This window comes from Pteronotus mesoamericanus, unplaced genomic scaffold, assembly GCF_021234165.1.
Source record: "Pteronotus mesoamericanus isolate MK-2021 breed Mesoamerican mustached bat unplaced genomic scaffold, CSHL_Meso_final contig_639, whole genome shotgun sequence".
Classification (NCBI taxonomy): Eukaryota; Metazoa; Chordata; class Mammalia; order Chiroptera; family Mormoopidae; genus Pteronotus; species Pteronotus mesoamericanus.
The window spans coordinates 1439910-1457860 of record NW_026555223.1 but is presented as its reverse complement, the minus strand read 5'-3'; the positions used below and the strand labels follow the sequence as shown (position 1 = coordinate 1457860).

Below are 17951 nucleotides of genomic sequence, written 5' to 3'. Positions count from 1 at the left end.
TCTGGGTGCACCCCCACCCACAGCATTGTTGCAGGTATGGGCTGATCCTGGCATGACCACCCTGCTGCCTCCCATCCCACCCCCGTCCTGTGTGGGCTCGGGTCCCAAGCACAAGCAGATGGCAGACAGGGACAACTTCATAAGGGCTGTATTGCAGGGAAGGCAGGGTCCGGGAGCAGGCAGGAAGCTCTGTCCGTTTGGGGCTTGGGACCTTCAGCGGGCCCCAGCAACAAGGCCAGGTGAAGGGCTCAGCGCTCTGTGGGGGCTGGAGATGAGGAACTTCTAAGGCTTCAGTAACACCTGCAACAGAATACAAAAAATATCTTCAGGGAGTGCCAGGGCCTCCGAGATCCAGGGCGTGGGGAGTTCTGGAGGCCTGACAAGAGGTGGGCAGCTGGGGCTGGGCTCCGACTCCAAGAGCTCGGTGTCCTGGCCTGGGAAGCAGGGGCTGGGAGCTCCTGGAGCTCTTGGGGTGGTGGGGCAGGCGGGTGGTTCTGGAGGGTGCTATGGCTAGAATAAGGGTCCCAGAGCCTGGGAGTTTGGATATACGAGTGCGGGGTGGGCTTGGGGGGGCCTCCAAACTGGGTCTGGGTTCCAGAGCCTTATCAGGCGCTCTGGCACTGGCGCCTGTGGTTGAAGCTGTCCTAGAGGGTCTAGATGGGTGGGGAGCATAAGGGCTAGGTAAGGTGCTCCTAGCATTGGGTCTGGGGTCCTGAGGTCTGGGTCAGACACTGAGTCTGGGAGACCCCAGGAAGCTCTGGGACCTGATGATTCGGGGAGAGGACTGGATTTGGTCGGGGGTGGGGGGGGGGGGAGAGGGGGCCAAGGTGAGGGGGTTGGCAACTCCCCATTCCCAAGCTAGGTTTGGCCGCCCCAGAGTGAGTGGCCTTCCCTGGAGAGTGCAGGTGTGGTGGGAATGCAGGTGGGGGTTCAGGAAGATCAGAGGGGGCGTTGGGTCAGCTTCTGAGCCTGGGAACTCCAGGACAGGGTCTGAGAGATCCAAAAGGCATGGGCTTCGGGGAGGGCGTGCGAGCGAGAAGGGGGCCGTGCACGACTGGGTCTAGGGACTCCCAGTTTGGGTCAGGGCCTCAGGCGTCTGGACAAGGCCGCGAGCCGAGCCGAGCCGCGGTGGTGGGGCATGGCCTGGGTGCTGGGTCCGGAGCTGCGGGCGCGGAGGTGCGCACCGGGCGCGGGCAGGGCCGCACCTGCAGTAGATGGAGGAGATGGCGTTGGACCAGTGGCCGAAGATGCCCCGGCGGTACTCTTCAAGGCGCGGGTAGGCGCCGGCGGTGAACCTGTGAGACTTGCCGCCCTTGCCGCGGCGGGACCACACGGTGAGCTCGCAGCGCGGGGCCACCACGAGTGAGGAGACGACGTTCCTCCAGTCCGAAGGCAGGAAGGGCAGGTCGGTGCCCGGCTCTATGGCCAGCTCGGCGCCTCCGCAGCAGTTCTCGTAGTAAGGGTCGCTCTTGTCGTAGAGCTTGGCGCACGTCCGCGTCCCATCGGGGTTCTTGAGGTCGGCAGCCACTGGGCAGGCGCCTCGGACGCCGGGGACGGCCACCAGGGCGAGGACCAGCAGCAGTGGGCCCAGCGGGGACATGGTGACACTGCGGGGCGCGTCCCCTGCTGGCTTTTATGCTCCGACCCGACCCGTGGGAAGGGAGAAGCTGCGAGATTAGGACTCCGGGAGGGGAGGGAAGCGGGGGGCGGGGTCGGGGGGCGCCGCTCGCCCCAGGAGCCGGAGGCCTCCCTAACCCAGGTCGCAAACCCACATCCGAGAAATCCAAGATGGTCGTGTTTGTATGAAAGAAGCAGCTTTAGATTTTCTGTGGCGAACGGCATCGTAAAGGGAGTCAATAAACAGGACTTGAGGACCGGTGACTTACAACAGAGAGGGTCACGGGGTTAGTAAGTATAGGCCGGAAGAACTCTTAAAACTCGGCAAAGAACGGAGCGCCCCTCTCCGGGCGCCCCCCTTCCACAGGGGGAGAGGCTGGGGGAGGGGAAGAGGAGGCGCCTGGGCCGTCCGGCTGGGCAGGTCCCGAGATCTTGGGAAAGTGGAAGCTGCAGATAAGGAGGCCGAGGCCCCGGAGGGGGCAAGGGGGGGTGGGCAGCGGGCCCGGAGGGGAGAGAGGAGGAGCTCCTTCTGCCCAGGAGCGGGAGGTCTCCCCACTCACGATCCAAACCAGAACCTGTGAAATTTGAGATGGACCATTGGCGACCCACTTAAAAACCATTGCATGGCAATGGGCAAAGGCTGCGGGAAAGAGCTGTAAAAACAGAGGGCGGACAACCTGACAAGAAGGTATCACAAGCCCCCAACCCCTAGAAGGCTAAGCAGAGGAGGGGGAGAGGGAGGGAGGAGGCAGCTGCGGCCCGTGCTGCCCCTCCTAGGAGCCAGATTTTCCCTGAGGTTGGAGATCTTGATCTAAAAAATAAACAGGATCAATTGAAATGCGTAAAACTTTAAAACTTTTGTATAGCAAAACGCAATCTAATAACAACCCAAGCCAAAACCCAATCTGGGGCACATGGGACAATTCTTGTGACACACGAGGAGTGACAGCAGGCAGAACTGACAGAAACCGAAGGAAACTTGGGGAGCAGGATGGGCAGGGGAGGAGCCTGAAATCCTGAAAGCCAGGGTGGGACAGGGCCCTGGGCATCTGGGAGCCTGGCCAAGGGCCCCCGCACAGCCTCTTTGGCGTTCCTGGTCTCCTGGGGGTCATGAACAGGGTCAAGAGGGGGTGAGCTGCTCAGACAGACAGTATAGTTGAAGTCTGTGGTCCTGTGGTGAGTCCAAGCCTGGGCCTCAGCTTCCTCATCTGTCAAATGGGTGCTATTTCTTCCTACGCTATAGGATTGCTGTGAAGATGATAAGGGATAATAGAGAGTTTGAGGGTGCGAGGGACACCAGATGCCAGCTCCTCCGTGAGCTTTCCAACGCGCTTCCACCTCCAGGCCTCATGCAGACAGAGGCGGCACCCGCCTCAGAGCGCTGGGGTGAGGGGTAAAAGGGTCAGTCCACGCATGACCGCTCGCAGCAGGACCCTCGCCAAGTGTCCCAGGACCATGCGCCATCGTTATTGTTATGAGAGCCCTTAGCTTTGTGCCTGGCACACAGCAGGGCTCCACAAATGTCCACCAGCACAGCTGTTACCTAGTCACTCAGCTCGCCCGCTCCCTACTTGTCCCCTCAGACGCTCTCTGCCGCTTTGGCCGGGGTAATGCGGTGATGAGGAGCCAAAGGCTGGAAACACGGAAGTGGGTTCAAATTTTGACTCTGTCACCTTGCCCAGTGACCTTGCTTGCTGTGTGACCTTGGGCAAGTGGACTCACCTCTCCGAGCTTCAGTTTCCTCCTACGTTCAATGGGATAACAGAACACAATGATAGAAATAGAATATCATATAAAATCACTTCATATTAGAAAGTATTTTCTAACTAATATAATGAAATATTCATAAACATGAATACTCCACGTACTTGTTATTTACAAATGTAACATAAGTACTTTGTATGTAATATTGAATAAGACAACGGCATAAGTATAAGCATATAAAGCATGAAGTATAGTGCCCGGCACATGGTAGGTGCTCAAAAAATAGGAACCAGGGTTCAGGTCTCACCTATAAGTAGAACCTAATGAACAAAACAAACAAGCAAGAAAATATAAGACATTGACCAGAGACATTGAAATAAAGAGAAAACTGACAGTAACCAGAAAGGAGGGGTTGGGGGAGAGGGATAACGGGGTGGGGGAAGAAGGGGAAGGGTCGTCAAGGAACATGTATGAGGGATGATTGGACAAACCAAAGAGGGGGTAGGATTGAGGGTGGGAGGTGGCGGTCGGTGGGGTGGGCCAGAGCGGTGGAGGGATAATGGAGACAACTGTACTTGAAAAACAATGAAAAAAAAATAGGAACTATTGCGACTATCCCTGTAATGATCCTGAGACGCCGGGCCTCAGCCTGGCGCTGCTCCAGACCAGACCGGGATCCTTCTCCCCGCTTTCCTTCCATGACCACCTGAAATCTAATCTCCAGCCGCTGACTTCCCAGGGGGGCCTCTGTGACCTCGAGGGAATGGAACCTCCCCCGCACCCACAGCTGGGCAAGGGCCCGGACTCAGGAATGGAGACGCGGTAAGGGTAGCAGGCCTGGATGCAGTCACCTGGAGCTCCGCCTGCCCAGTTGGGCCATGAGCTTCACGCACACATGGCGACATGAGAGAGCAAGGAGACCCGGAGAGGGAGGCAGATCCCAGGGACAGGAACACAGGATCTGTTGTGCCGTAGCGCGCAGTCAGCATCACAGAGACCCCACAGAGATCACAGCATCCCTAATCCAAGACACACACATGGGCACCGGGCGAAGGACAATCCTTCACTCAGTCTGCCACAGGTGGTCACTGAATCTCACTGCTGTCTATACACACTGGGTGTAGACATATGCTTGACACACAGCCCCAGCAAAACACAGCTGCCGGCAATGTCCCTCCAGCAGAAGCACACACCCGCCATCACCGACAAGCCCTCCACCCAACCCCTCACACACTGTACCCCACAAAATCTCAAACTCGAGAACACCCTGACATGCCCATGTGAGGACATACATAGCATCTTCATCCAGGAACCATTTCCTTGCTGTTTATTAACACAAACTAGACAATAGTAGAAAATAAACACTTCCTTATCACACATTTTTTTCTTCAAACAGAAGAATGCCTGCCTTTGAGGAACCCATGAGCCCTTGAGAAAGTCAGGTGGTAGATCAATTTGAACATAGTACAAGAAGAGTTATAGGTAGGGGGTAGGCAGAGACAAATGTATTTGAAAAATAAATTATATTTAAAAAGAAGAGTTATAAAAGAGGTATTGCAAAGGACTCTGGGAATGCAGTGGGAAGAATAGCAGAGGTTTTCTTTTAAAGTATATTTCATTGATTATGCTATTACGGTTGTCCCATTTTTTCCCCCTTTATTTCCCTCTGTCCTGCATCCCCCCTTCCACCAATATTCCCCTCCCGCTTCTTAGTTCCTGTCCATGGGTTGTACATATAAGTTCTTTGGCTTCTCCATTTCCTATGCTATTCTTAACCTCTCCCTGCCTATTTTGTGCCTACCAATTATGCTTCGTATTCCCTATATTTTTTGCCTATTTCCCTAGGAATGCAGTGGGAAGAATAGCAGGGTTTCAGGTTTGTTTTTTTTTTTTCAATCCACTGATATATTTTGATTTGTATAATAAGAAAAAAAATCCTCTTTTCAGATCTCACAACCTTGATTTGACACTTTTCAACAGACCATAAAAGAGGGAATTGGTATATATATGCAATTACCTCTAGAAGAAAAAAAAGTATTAATCTCAATCAGAGTAGTACCTCAACATAAACAACATTATAGGTGGCACAGGATTTAAAAGAAAGTGTTGTCAGTTGCATAAGTACAGAAAATATTCAGATCAGTACTTAAGTTCACACTGGTTCTTCAAACCTCACTAGATATAAATACTTCTGTAATGATGTCACTGAATGGGATTATTTCTTAAGTGCTCTCATCACTCTCCAAAGCAGCCATAACTATGTGGTTTGGAAACAGCGTTCCTCAAAATGAGGCCACTGAACCAGCAGCATCAGCCTCCCCTGGGGTCTCCTTAGAAATGCAGATTTCCCACCCCACTCCAGTCCTGCTGAATCAGAAATTTTGGGGGTAAAAACCCACAACACCCAGGGTAAAAAGGGGACCCCGGTCATCATCAAAAATGTCCTCTGAAAGTATTTCATCTATTTATTAAAAAATATCTACTGAATCCCTACTCAGTGCCAGGCCCTGAACTGGGTGGCAGTGGGACACAGTGTGACCAAGAGAGCTCAGTTCCTGCGGAGCTCTCAGTCCAGTTGCTCTTAAATGTGAACACTTGCTATTTTCAATCTTTGTTCTTCTTTCTTCTTCTTTCTTCTTCTCATCCCTTTTGCACCTCAAGGATTTTCTAAGAACAGCTCAAATAAAGGCATGGTCTGCCACTTAAAGCAAGGAGGCCTGCAATTCTGAAAGTCACCCAAGTTCACCCAATGAGAAGCAGAGAGCCAGCAGCTACAATGGGCCCTTGCTTATACCCAACTCCGGTTCTGGGTCCACAGGGTGATCTGGGGTGGGCTTCTTGGGAATCCTGCCAACTATGCCAACTAAACGACAGTGTAAGAAACATCCAACCTGGGGAGAATCAAGATGGCGGAGGAGTGAGTGGAAGTCACACTGACTTCCTCCCAGGACCAACTTGGAATTACAACTAAATTGGGGAGAAATCACCTGGAACAAACAACTAAACAATAGTGAGAGAGGAGCCTTGTAACCTCGGACACAGAAGAATTGGCTTTAGCGCAATCTAACTGGTAAGGAGTGCAGTACAGACCTGAGAAGGCGGGTGGGGCGCCTACAGGCGGCAGCACCAGAAGGATATTGAAACAGCCAGTTGGATCCCCCTGAGAAGAATGGGGTCTAAACCAAATGCAGGGATCTCTAGCCCACAGCACCAGAGCCCAAAAAGTACACAGAGAACAGCCAGCTGCGAAAAGAGGCAGGGTTGCTCTCTGCCAGAAACAGGCGGCTGGAGACACAAAGAGCCTCCTAAAGGGCCAATGCAAAATTTTTATTTGCAGGCACTTACCCTGGTCTCCAGCAAAGGCAGGGGCAGAGCAGGCTAGAGACACCTGAGGAGAGACTGGGGAAGGAAGCTTTGGGGAGAGAACTGAAAGAGTAGTTGGTAGGATCTCGGTGCTGACTCATCCCCCACGTGGCAGCACCCATCTTGCTGAGGTAGAGACCACTCCCCCTGAGGGCACCAGCGTCAATGGACCCAACAACCCCACCCCTAGGTGAGATTCCACCCCACCCAGTGCTGTCTAAGCTGCGGGCTGAGTACAGAGTGGCAGCCACAGACAGTAGAACCCTGGCTAAAGAGGGCACAGAGAGGTCTGGAGACATTTGAGGAGAGCCTGGTGACGGAGGCTTTGGAGAGAGAACGGAGAGAGTAGCTGGCAGGATCCCAGTGCGGACTCCTCCCCCATATGGCAGCAGCATGAGAGGAACCAATAATCCCCCCCCAGGAGGGACTCGGCCCCTCCCTGAGCTGTCTAAGGCACCCTGCTGAGTGCAGAGTGAATAGATTAACAGCTGAAGGACACAGCCACAAAGAGTAGATTACTGGACCTCTCGAACAGACTGCCTAAGGTCAGACAGGGTCAACATCTGACATCATCAGAGGCAGATCCAGAAAGTAAAAGCAGCAGTCTCCAACCATAGAAGTTCACACCACAAAGTCAGGAAATCAAGACACATCAACTTAAGAAGCAAAAGCAAAAGAGAAGAGTCTCACAAATAATAGGAAGACAACAAAACACCCCCCAGTCAAAGGAAAAGGAGGAATCCCCAGAGAGAGAACTAAATGAAATAGAGGCAAGTAAACTGTCAGATATTGAGTTCCAAACAACGGTTCTAAGGAAACTCAATGAGCTCAGTGAGCTCAGAGAAAATTACAAAAAACTACGGGGAAACTACGAGGAACTTACTCAAACTATATCAGCATGAACAAGGACATAGAAACTATCAATAAGAGACAAGAGGAAATGAAGCATACAATTTCTGAATTGAAGAACACAGTAGAAGGAATCAAAAGCAGGCAAGATGAAGCCGAGGACCGAATCGGCGAGCTGGAGGGCAAGGTAGAAAAAGCTCCCAAAAAGGGCAAAAAAATAAAAAAGACTCAAAGAGAATGAAGAGGCATTTAGGGACATGCAGGACAACCTGAAACATAATAATATCCATATAATAAGGGTACCAGAAGGAGAAGAGGATGAGGAAGGGATAGAGAACCTGTTTTAAAAAGTCATGATGGAAAACTTCCCTAATTGGAGGAGAGAAAGTCACACAAGTCCAGGAGGCACAGAGGGTCCCATTCAAGAGGAACCCAATGAGGCCCACTCCAAGACACATCATCATTAAAATGGCAAATATCAAAGACAAACAGAGAATCCTAAAGGCAGCAAGGGAGAAAGAGGTAGTAACATATAAGGGAGCCCCAGTACGGCTAGCAGCTGACTTCTCAGCAGAAACACTGCAAGCCAGAAGGGAGTGGCGAGAAATATTCCAAGTCGTGAAAAGCAAAGGCCTGCAACCAAGACTGCTCTACCCAGCAAGGCTCTCAATTAAAATGGAAGGTGAAATGAGGAGTTTCCCCGACAAAAAAAGGCTAAAAGAATACACCTCCCCCAAAACAGCACTGCATGATATGCTAAAGGGACTGCTTTAAGATGAAGAAAAAGTTTCTATGAATACCCAGTTCCTTTCAGAGTTGCCAATACTTGATATTACCAATATTTTTCATACTCATTAATCCGATTGTGACAATGATGTTATTTTAATTGTTCCTTTACTATTTGGTGAAACTAAACCTGTTTTTATGTATTTCTTGCCTATTTCTATTATTTTTTAAAAACAGCTTTAAATGACTTTTTGGTATTCTTTATCCATTTATTGATTAAAGGTTTGTAGAACTTTTTTTACCCCCCAAAAAATAAAAACAGAACCTATTAACAATGTTTTAGATGTGTTGCAAATACTTTTCTATTCTATTCCTTGTCCTTTAACTTTTTTATATGTATATTACTATATAGTTAAATGTTTAGTATAGTCATATTGTCAATATTTTACTTTATAGTGTCTGGGTTTGAATATTTTACTTCAGGTCATGAAAAATATTAGTTTATTTTCTTGTAAAACTCCTTTGATTCTACATATTGATTTTTAACTCACCTGAATATTTCTTGTATAATGTGTGAAATAGGGCTCTATATTTGTTTTATATCAAGTAATAGTGGCCAATGCACCTTATTTGTTGCATAAGCCTTATTTTATCCATTGATTTGAAATATCAACTTAATCATATATCGTTAGATATATACATTTGCCTCTAGAATGCTCATTATATTTCATTGATCTACTTGATTATTTCTGTGCTGGTGTCATGTTGGTTTATTGCTGAGACTTTATAATGGTTTTAAATTTTTTAATATTTTATAATTAACTTTAACATTTAAATAAATAAAATCAATCTGCATTTAAGAAAGAAAGAAAGAGAGAGAACTCCTACCTTTTGTGACAACATGAATGGAAGTGGAGAATATTATGCTAAGTGAAATAAGCCAGTTGATGAAAGACAATTACCATATGATCTCACCTATAAGTGGATTCTATTCAACAAAATAAACTAATGAACAGAATAAACCACAGGCACGGAAACATGGAGCAGACTGAAAGTGACCAGAGGGGTTGGGGAAAGAGGACAATGGTGGAAAGAAGGGGAAGGGACTAGACAGAGAACATGTATGAATGACCCATGGACATGGACAACAGAGTGGGAATTGACTGTGGGAGTGGGGGTGGGGGTGGGATGGGTGGTGGGGAGTAAAGGGGGAAAAATTGAGACAACTGTAATAGGATAAACATGACTTATAAATTTAAAAAATAAATAAAAACACATATGCCAAAAAAAAACCCCCATCCAAACCTGTAGAAAAATTTTATGAGTTTCTTTGACCCAAACTGGTGACATACGCCAGGGCACAAGATCTCAAATGCTCCCTCAATCTTACCAATGATAGCCATTCACCACAAGTATACAGGTCTTACAACAACAGGGACACATAAGTAACAGGATCCCAAAATGATCACAATACAGTCATGAGTGGCATGACGATCTTTCAGTTAACAGCAGACCACATATGCAATGGTGGTCCCATCAGGTGATAATGGAGCTGGAAAATTTCTACCGCCTAGTGACACTGTAGCTGTTGTGACCTCCTAACTCAATACATTGCTCACATGTTTGTGGTAATACTATTGTAAACAACCGAATGGGTTCCCAGTCATATAAAAGTATACCACATACAGTAGTGTATAGTATATAATACTTGATAATAAACGACTACATTACTGTTTTATATATTTACCATACATTTCATCATTATTTTAGAGTGCATTCTTTCCATTTCTATAAAAAAGTTTGCTGTGAGACAGTATGTGTATTAACGCCAGCAGCAGCCTCATACATCTTGTGTTTACTGTGTCTCTTGATTGTGCTATTTCCTCTTGTGTTTGATGTAATATTGTGTTGTTTTATAAATTTAGTGTAGCCTAAATATACAGAGTTTATAAAGTCCATAGTAGTGAACAATAATATCTTGGGCCTTCACATTCACTTACCATTCACTTGCTGACTCACCCAGAGCAGCTTCCAGTTCAGCAAGTTCCATTCATGGTAAGTGCCCTATACAGGGGTATCATCTTTTATCTTTTTAAAAAATATTTTATTTATTTATTTATTTTTAGAGAGAGGGGAAGGCAGGGAGAGAGGGAGGGAAGCATCAATGCGTGGTTGCCTCTCACATGCCCTCAACTGAGATCTGGCCCACAAACCAGGCAGGTACCATGACTGGGAATCACCAGCAACACTTCGGTTTGCAGGCTGGCACTCAAGCCACTGAGCCACATCAGCCAGAGCCATTTTTAACCTTTTATACCACATTTTTACCACATCTTTTCTATGTTTAGATACACAAATACTTATCATTGTGTTATAATTGCCTATGGTATTTAATATAGTTAAACCTGCTATATAGCTTTGTAGTTGAGGAGCAATAGGCTATACCATATAGCCTATGTGTGTAGTGAGCTGTACCATCTAGGTTAGTGTAAGTGCACTTTATGATGTTCACACAAACACAAATTCACCCAATGATTCATTTCTCAGAACATATCCCACTGGTTTAGTGGCAAGGGACTGTAAGTGAGAACTTTAACATTGGTGTTCCTCAAATCTCTGAGAAATTGGACCTTCTTAGGTGGGGAGATCAAAAACTCACAGATTAACAGAATGTTGAAGGAGGCATTCAGGGAAAATAAGGATGGTCGATGGTCTACGGGGTCAGCACCAGAGTGGAGGCAAGATTCAGATCTCTTCCAAACCAACCCTAGAAAATCAAATCCACACAAAACACACACATCCCACAGCACAAGCACCATCGTTTCCTCAAAGTGTTTTTGCACAGTGTTTAGAAAAAGTAGAAAAATAAACAATTTATTGGCCGTGAGTTTGACAATTCACACAGATAAATACATAAATAGAGGGTGGCTGGCAATATATCCAAAAAAAGGGGCACGTGCATAAATAAAATCTAATGATCGGGCAGGTTGCGGGTGGGCGTCGGGCTCAGACACACAGGTCTCCCCTGGAGACACATCGCAGGTCACGGGTGAGGAGGCGGAAGAGGTTGAATGTGACAGAGGCTTCGAGGCAGCCAGCGGACTCCTGGGGGGAAGGCGGGACAGGTCGGTGGCTGCCCGCCATGCGGGCTCCCAGCTGACCCCAGACGCTGGTCACTCCCTGGTCACTCACCTTCTCCGGAGCCTCCTGGAGGCGGCGCAGCCAGTGGCGGAGGAGGCCCCGGGGCCGGGGGCCTGCTGGGGCCTGAGCTGGGGCCTGCGGGCAGAGGAGGGCGGTGTGTGAGGCAGGGCCTGGGACAGAGGGGGACACACAGGGGGTCCGCGCCCGCAGACACGGCCTGGGAGCCCAGAGCACTCACGCAGGCCTGAAGCTTGGCGTGGATGTGGCGCAGCGTGTGAAGGGGCTGGTCCAGGATGTCCCCCAGCGTCGAGTTAGCCATGGGCCCCAGGGCCTTCAGGGTCAGGGCCAGCTCAGCCTCCAAGGCCACGGGGCGCTCCCACACCTGAGGACGGGAGACAGACAGGTGCGGGCTGCACGTGAGGGAGGAACAGGTGAGGAGGACGGAGGAAGCAACAGTACAGGTAAAAGGTCAGGGCAGGGGAGGTGAGAAAGCCAATGTGGGTATGTGAGAAGAAGAGGTTGGGGGGCGGCTGGGCAGGAGGGCAAGGAGATGGGGACACGTGGGAGGAAGAGGTGAAGACCCAAGGAGCCAGAGGAGCAGAGCCCTCTGGGGAGGGCGGGGCTCGGCCTGACTCTCCCAACTCACCTGCAGCTGCCTCAGGTCCCGGGTCCTGGGGAATGGGCGGGAGCGGCAGCTGCGGTTCTTCAGCAAGAGCGACTCCTCCTGGAGAGCAAAGACACAGGTCAGCCCACGGCTGCAGGGCTGAGGTTAGACCCCTGCCGTGGGACAGGCAGACTGACGACGGGACGGAGGGCGGTTAACTTCCAGAAGGATGGTGGAGGCATCTCCACCGCGGAAGAACACGAGTCAGCCCAGCGCAGCAAGAGCAGGAGTCTGCCCACTCTGCAAAAGTGGAGGCTCGCCCAGGGAAGGGGCGGCACCGGCCCGCCCCGAGCCAAATGGAGCGTGGTAGCCCACAGAGGCAGGGCGGCGGTGAGCCCACAGCAGGTGGGGCAGTGGGGAGGCTCACCAACGCGTCCTTGGCCCTCCTGAAGGCCTTCATGTCTTGCGGGGACAGCGACGTGAACGGGGCCATGGCGCAGCCCCTCGCACCCGGGAGGGCACTGAGGGGCGTGGGGGCAGGAGCCGCTCCCGTCCTGGTCAGCGCCGTGGTCATCAGCATCAGCACCAGCATGCAACCCACAGCCGAGTCTGTGTTCCGGAAGGAGAGACCGAGAGGGCCCCGACAGCGTCAGGGGCTGCGGAGGGGGGGGCTGCCGGGCGGCGGGGGGCGTGGGCACTGATGTGGGGGCTCACCCAGCTTCATCCTCGTCTCTGGCCTCTGGTCTCTGTCTGAAGGGGGATCCAAATGTCCGCTGAGAGGCTGTCGCCAGGGTCTCTCCCTCAGCCTTGCTGTGTGTCGGTGACCTCAGCCTCCTCTTCTGGGCCTCAGCCCGCTGCTCTGTCTGTGCCTCTGAACTTCCAGCTCTGCTGCGGTGGAGCGCCTGCCTGAGCTCCATCCATGGTACAGCTTTTAGCCTGGACACACGGGCAACCCCAGCTGATGTAGGAAAAGTGAAAACGCACCTGCCACTAGGGGAGGCCCCAGGCTGGGGAAGCCCGCGCAGGGCGGGGCCTTGAGCCAGGTGAGTAGCAGGAGCGAAAGAGAAACTGACACAGGTTCGGGTTCACCTACAGGAAGGTGGTGAGTTCCTAAGATGAGTCTCACAGGGGCGGCCCCAGCCCCACAAAGGGTGCTCACGGTGCTCTGACGGGGAAGGGAACAGAGGGATTTGTCTTTCTGCAGGGTACCCCAGTCCAAAGAGAGGAGGGGAAAGGCACCTTTAAGGGTGTTGCCACCAAGAACCTTGATCTTCCAAGAGAGGTTACTCCGGGAATGGGAGAAGAGGGAGAAGAGGAAGGGAGAAGGCTGCGGGGGATGGGTTAGGGGTGTGGGAGGGCCCGAGGGTGTCAGAAAGGGGAAGCAGCCAAAAGTAAAGCAAGGAGACCAGCTCCTCCTTCCCTTTCACAGCTGGTGTGGTAGGGAGAGAAAAAGAACGGGGAGGGGAGGAGGGGTGCCTCGCTAACATCTTTAACTGTCCAGCTGCTGAAGGGCTTAGGAATAGGAGGGTCTCTAGTGAGCTGGGGTGTGGCCAAAGACTTCAGGGAACCAGCTCAGTTTGTGACAAACACCTTCATATATTTGTCAAGTATTGTTCAGCCCCCACTTTGTGTCAGGTGTGGCTCAAAGTATCTGATGTAGGGCACTGAAAAAGAAAAAAACTACAAAGCAACCCTCTGAGGAACATTTTACTAGAGGGGAGTGACAGAAAGTAGAGGGTGGGATGAAGCACATGGTGTACATCACATCAAGGAACAGAAAATGAAAGAACTAAAGCAGGGTGAAGGCAGAGTGTAAGAACAGTTGCAGTAAATGAGGTGGCCCGAGAAATCACATTTGAGGAAAAACTGAAAGCAGTGAAGGAGGGAGCTGTGTGGAAATTAAGGGAGGAGCAGTCAGTGCAAAGGAAAAACAAAGATGTCCCTGTTTTGTTGAGTACTTTCTGTCTCACTCCATCACAAAGGCTCTGCCACCTGCAGTATTAAATCCATGATAACATCAAGGGCACACTGGACTTCCCCTACATTTTAAATATGGAGTAGCATTGGCAGAAGGGACAGAATTTTAGTGTTGTGACCTGTTCTAAATATAAAGCATCTTGAAATAATTAAAATAAAAATAAATAAATAAATAAATACTGAATAAAATGTAAGGGACTCAGAGATGTTAAGAGATCTGCCCGATGTCACAAAAGAATTAAGTGGTGAGGGCAGGATTTTAAACAAGTTTTTCCTGACCCCCCAGATAGTAACTACTACACTTGTCCAGCAACTGTGTAGCTAGATCTCCTTAATGTAGAGACAATGAATTTCAGGACTGGAGGTGCCAAGTGCTTTTTGACAATTGACTACCCCCAGAAATTCTTTTTCCATTATTCATAATTCCAGAGAGAGAGTGGACAGAATCCTCATTTGGGACTATTGAGCTCTGATACATAAAAATGTTTATGCCAAGAACAGAAATGTGTCCCAGTCACCTTCCAGTGCATTGGTCAGCTTGCGTCCATTGCAGGGGCCTTCACCCAGGGGAGGAGACATTGCATCAACAAAACTCTGAAAGACGACAAAGGGTCTCAAAACCCCTAGACTTCCTACTTTGTTTTTCGTAGAGCGAAGGTCACTGAGGTGATTAAGGGCACAGGCTATGGAGCCAAAGGGCCTGCGGTGCCAACCGGGCCCTGACCCTCACAGCTGTGTGACCTTGGCAAAGAGGCCTGCAGTTAGCAGCAAAGATCGCCAGCCCGCAGGCTTGGGCACAGAACAAGTGCAATTGCCTGTGCATTTCCGCGCCTGCTTATTTGGCAGAGACCGTTTATTAAGACCACCCCGTGGCCTCAGCTGGAAGCTTGAGAAACGCTGTTTCAATGTACGCCCCTCATTTGCAAGAAAGGGATAAGAACGCCTTGTATGGAGGAGGAAACTGAGGCTCAGAGAGAAGTAGTTGGCCCCGTGAGAGCGCAGTTGAGTGGCAGGGTCAGAATTGAAACTCATGTCACCTGATTTCCCTGGCTCAGCAGTTTTGACTGAAGAGTGCCCCTCAGAATGATCACAGGGGAACAACCAATGAAAATACAAGAATATTTAATAATAGCAGTAAATTGCTACCGCAAGACGGAATAGCAAATTGCATGGGGATTGCACAAATACACAAGTCACGTGGGTAACAGAATCCGAGATGCAGCAGTAACCTAAGGACTTCGGGCCCTTTCACCGCCAAGTCCCTTATTGGATGAGGCCTCCCCAGTGGGGAGATCCGAGTCACAGATTCATAGAATCTCAAAGCGGATACCGAAGGCTCAGATCTGGGCGCGGGACCCGTCATGGGAGACGGGGCTCTGGGCTTCCGGTAGGCAGAGCAGTAGAAACTGGCCCGCGGCTCCGGGCGCCGGAGACCCATAGGCATCGCGGACTCAAGTCTCTTGGTGACAGACGCGACCCCTGGAAGATCTTAGGGGAAGGCTTCTGATCGAAACGTTCTTGCTTCCAGGCGAGACACGTTCTGGTCCTTGGAAAAGCACCTGCGCCTGCTGGAGCACCCATCGCAGACCACCCAGGCCAGGCCAGCAGCGCCCCCGGCGGGAGGCCGGCCTCCAGGAAAGGGCAGCACAGCGGAGCTTGCAGCCATCCGCCTGCAGACCCGCGGGTCCCCGCGGAGGCTTTGCAGGTTCAGAGACAAAGTCCCGTGTGCGCCACCAGCCTCAGGTCCCACGTGAACAGGTGCAGGAGGTTGATGATGACACTGGCTTCGTGGCATCAAGGCGAGTCCTAGCACCGAGAAGAAGGAAGGCGAGGCTGAGGCAGGAATTTCCTCCCGAGAAACCCCTCGCCATCCATCAGCAATCCATCCTGTTCTCCAGGCGGGTCTCCACCTCACCTTCCCCCTGCTCCCCTACCCATGCCCCCGCCCCCCCGCCCTCCCGGACGTGCAGTCCAGCTGCTTAACCACCGGCTCCACTCTTAGCTCTTCGAGTTTTGGGACGCCTCCTGGGTGGCCAGAGGGACTTCTCGAGGCACACCAGCTTGAGCTGAAAGGGGACAGGAGGTAAACAAAGGAGGCGAAGTACGGCGTTTCCCTCTGTGAGCCCCCCAGCTGCGGACCAAAGCGCAGATCTGGAGGCGCAGGGAGCGCTCGAATCGTGTGTGGACGGGTTTGGGGCTCAGACGGACAGATCGCAAATCCAGATCCTAGCGGCTGGGCCATAGAGCGCAGAGAAAGGTGGTGGGGCGCGGAGGGACGGGGCGGGAGATATTCCTGCAGGCCGCCACGTCCACGTCCCTCGTCCCTCGTCCCTCCCCTCGGCGAGTCTGGCAGTAGCTCCAAGGTCTGGGCGACTCCAGACAACTGGGGACTGGGCAGAAATAGAAATTCTAAGATCTCTCTGACGTCAGAGCTTACGTTTTTAACCACCACAAACATACTGCCTCCTTATGGTTCCTAAGATATTTCCGCATGTCAGGTGAGATGTTAATTGCTTTGCATATATTGTATCTATTCCATAAAAGATATAATTAATATCACTCTCGTCCCTGCCTCACTGAGGTCGAACTCACCATCATCTCACACCTAGACTCCCTCACCGACTCTTGGGCAGACCAGTCCACGCTCTTCTAGGGCCTGAATTTCTAGAGTTGCACATCGCAGCAGTTGCTCCCTTGCTTAAAACCCTGCAAGGACTCCCTGTGTCTCCTCCAGGAAGATCCAGCAATGCTTTAAAGATCTTACAGACACCATTCAACCTGGCTGCTGTCCACCTGTCTAGCCTCACTCCCAGGCACCTCTTTGGGCGCTCTGGATCCAGCACATTGCCCCCTTTCTGTGCTTCAGACTTCAATGTCTGCTTCCCTCTCCATTCTGAGGCTCCCAGATGACAGGGGCTGTGGCTCAGTATTCTCAACACCTGGCCAGTAATAGGCAACTAGCCACTACCACCCATGGAAAATAAATGAATGATTGAATGGGTTCATGGATGAATAAACAAACTTTTCAAAGCCTCTCTGCTGGCCTCTGTGTGTATTCTTGTCTTGAGTGGGGAGAGACCCTACGTGACAGCATAATGACTGAGTCTGAAGGAAGGATGGCAAACTGGGACCACGGATACTTGGAGACAATTTCTTACCCTCTGAGAGACTTAGAGGTGGGAAATAATAATAAAATGATAATAGCTAACATTTAGTGAGTGCTTACTATGTGCCAAGGGCTTAAGTCATTTAATCCTCACAACAACCCTAGAACATATTACAGTTATCCCGCTTTACAGATGAGGAAATTGATACCGAGAAACGTGAAGTAACATGCCCAAGGTCGCATAATCAGAAGGTGTCAAAAGTGGGATTTGAAAAGGCAGGCAGCCTGACCTCTGAATCTGTCCTCTTAACCACAGAACTCTGCCACTGAGCAGTCAGTGAATGCTCACTCCACACACCGGCGTTGTGCGAAGCCCAGCTCATCTCTCTGAGGTCGGGCAACTGTCCACGGTAGGTATCTTTGGTTCCATTTTACAGGCAGAAATCTGAACCAGGGAAAAGCGAATGAAGTCACTTGCCCGAAGATCCCCAGTGAAGAAACCGTGGAGCTGGCAGTTTGATCTCAGTGTCTATCTGTTCCTTACCACTATACTATGTTGCATCTGGAGGTTGGGGAATGGCCCCGAAGACCTCAGGCTGATCATGAGTACCCAAAGCCAGCCTGGGGAGGGAGGAGATGAGGGAACGAGCTCACTGGTTTCTCTGTCTGGAATAGGAGGGATCATAAGTGGAGGAGGGATTTGCTGGGGCACAGAGGATGGTGTGGGGAGCGGAGTTTCAGGTAAGGTAGTGACGGGAGAAGGAAAATTGACTGAGGGGTACCCCAACCCTTGTTGGGGGGCCCTGCAGTGAAAATGTCCTGATCCTGGAGAAGAAGGAAGAGGCTTCATGCCAGCCAGAGGCC

At 50.7% G+C, this 17951-nt stretch overlaps 2 protein-coding genes across 2 annotated transcripts; both read right to left on the bottom strand.

Moving 5' to 3' along the window:
• Positions 1-251: 251 nt before the first annotated feature.
• On the bottom strand, positions 252-1600 carry SYCN (syncollin). The gene is made up of 2 exons (XM_054580861.1): positions 1206-1600; positions 252-300 (listed from the first exon to the last, which is right to left on the bottom strand). The coding sequence occupies exons 1-2, from the start codon at positions 1598-1600 to the stop codon at positions 291-293; spliced, it is 405 nt and encodes a 134-aa protein (XP_054436836.1). The 3' UTR covers positions 252-290.
• A 9645-nt stretch (positions 1601-11245) lies between these two features.
• LOC129076706 (interferon lambda-3-like) lies at positions 11246-12728 on the bottom strand. Its single transcript, XM_054580860.1, has 6 exons — positions 12719-12728; positions 12432-12613; positions 12047-12124; positions 11639-11782; positions 11452-11535; positions 11246-11364 (listed from the first exon to the last, which is right to left on the bottom strand). The coding sequence occupies exons 1-6, from the start codon at positions 12726-12728 to the stop codon at positions 11266-11268; spliced, it is 597 nt and encodes a 198-aa protein (XP_054436835.1). The 3' UTR covers positions 11246-11265.
• Between the last annotated feature and the right edge of the window lie 5223 nt (positions 12729-17951).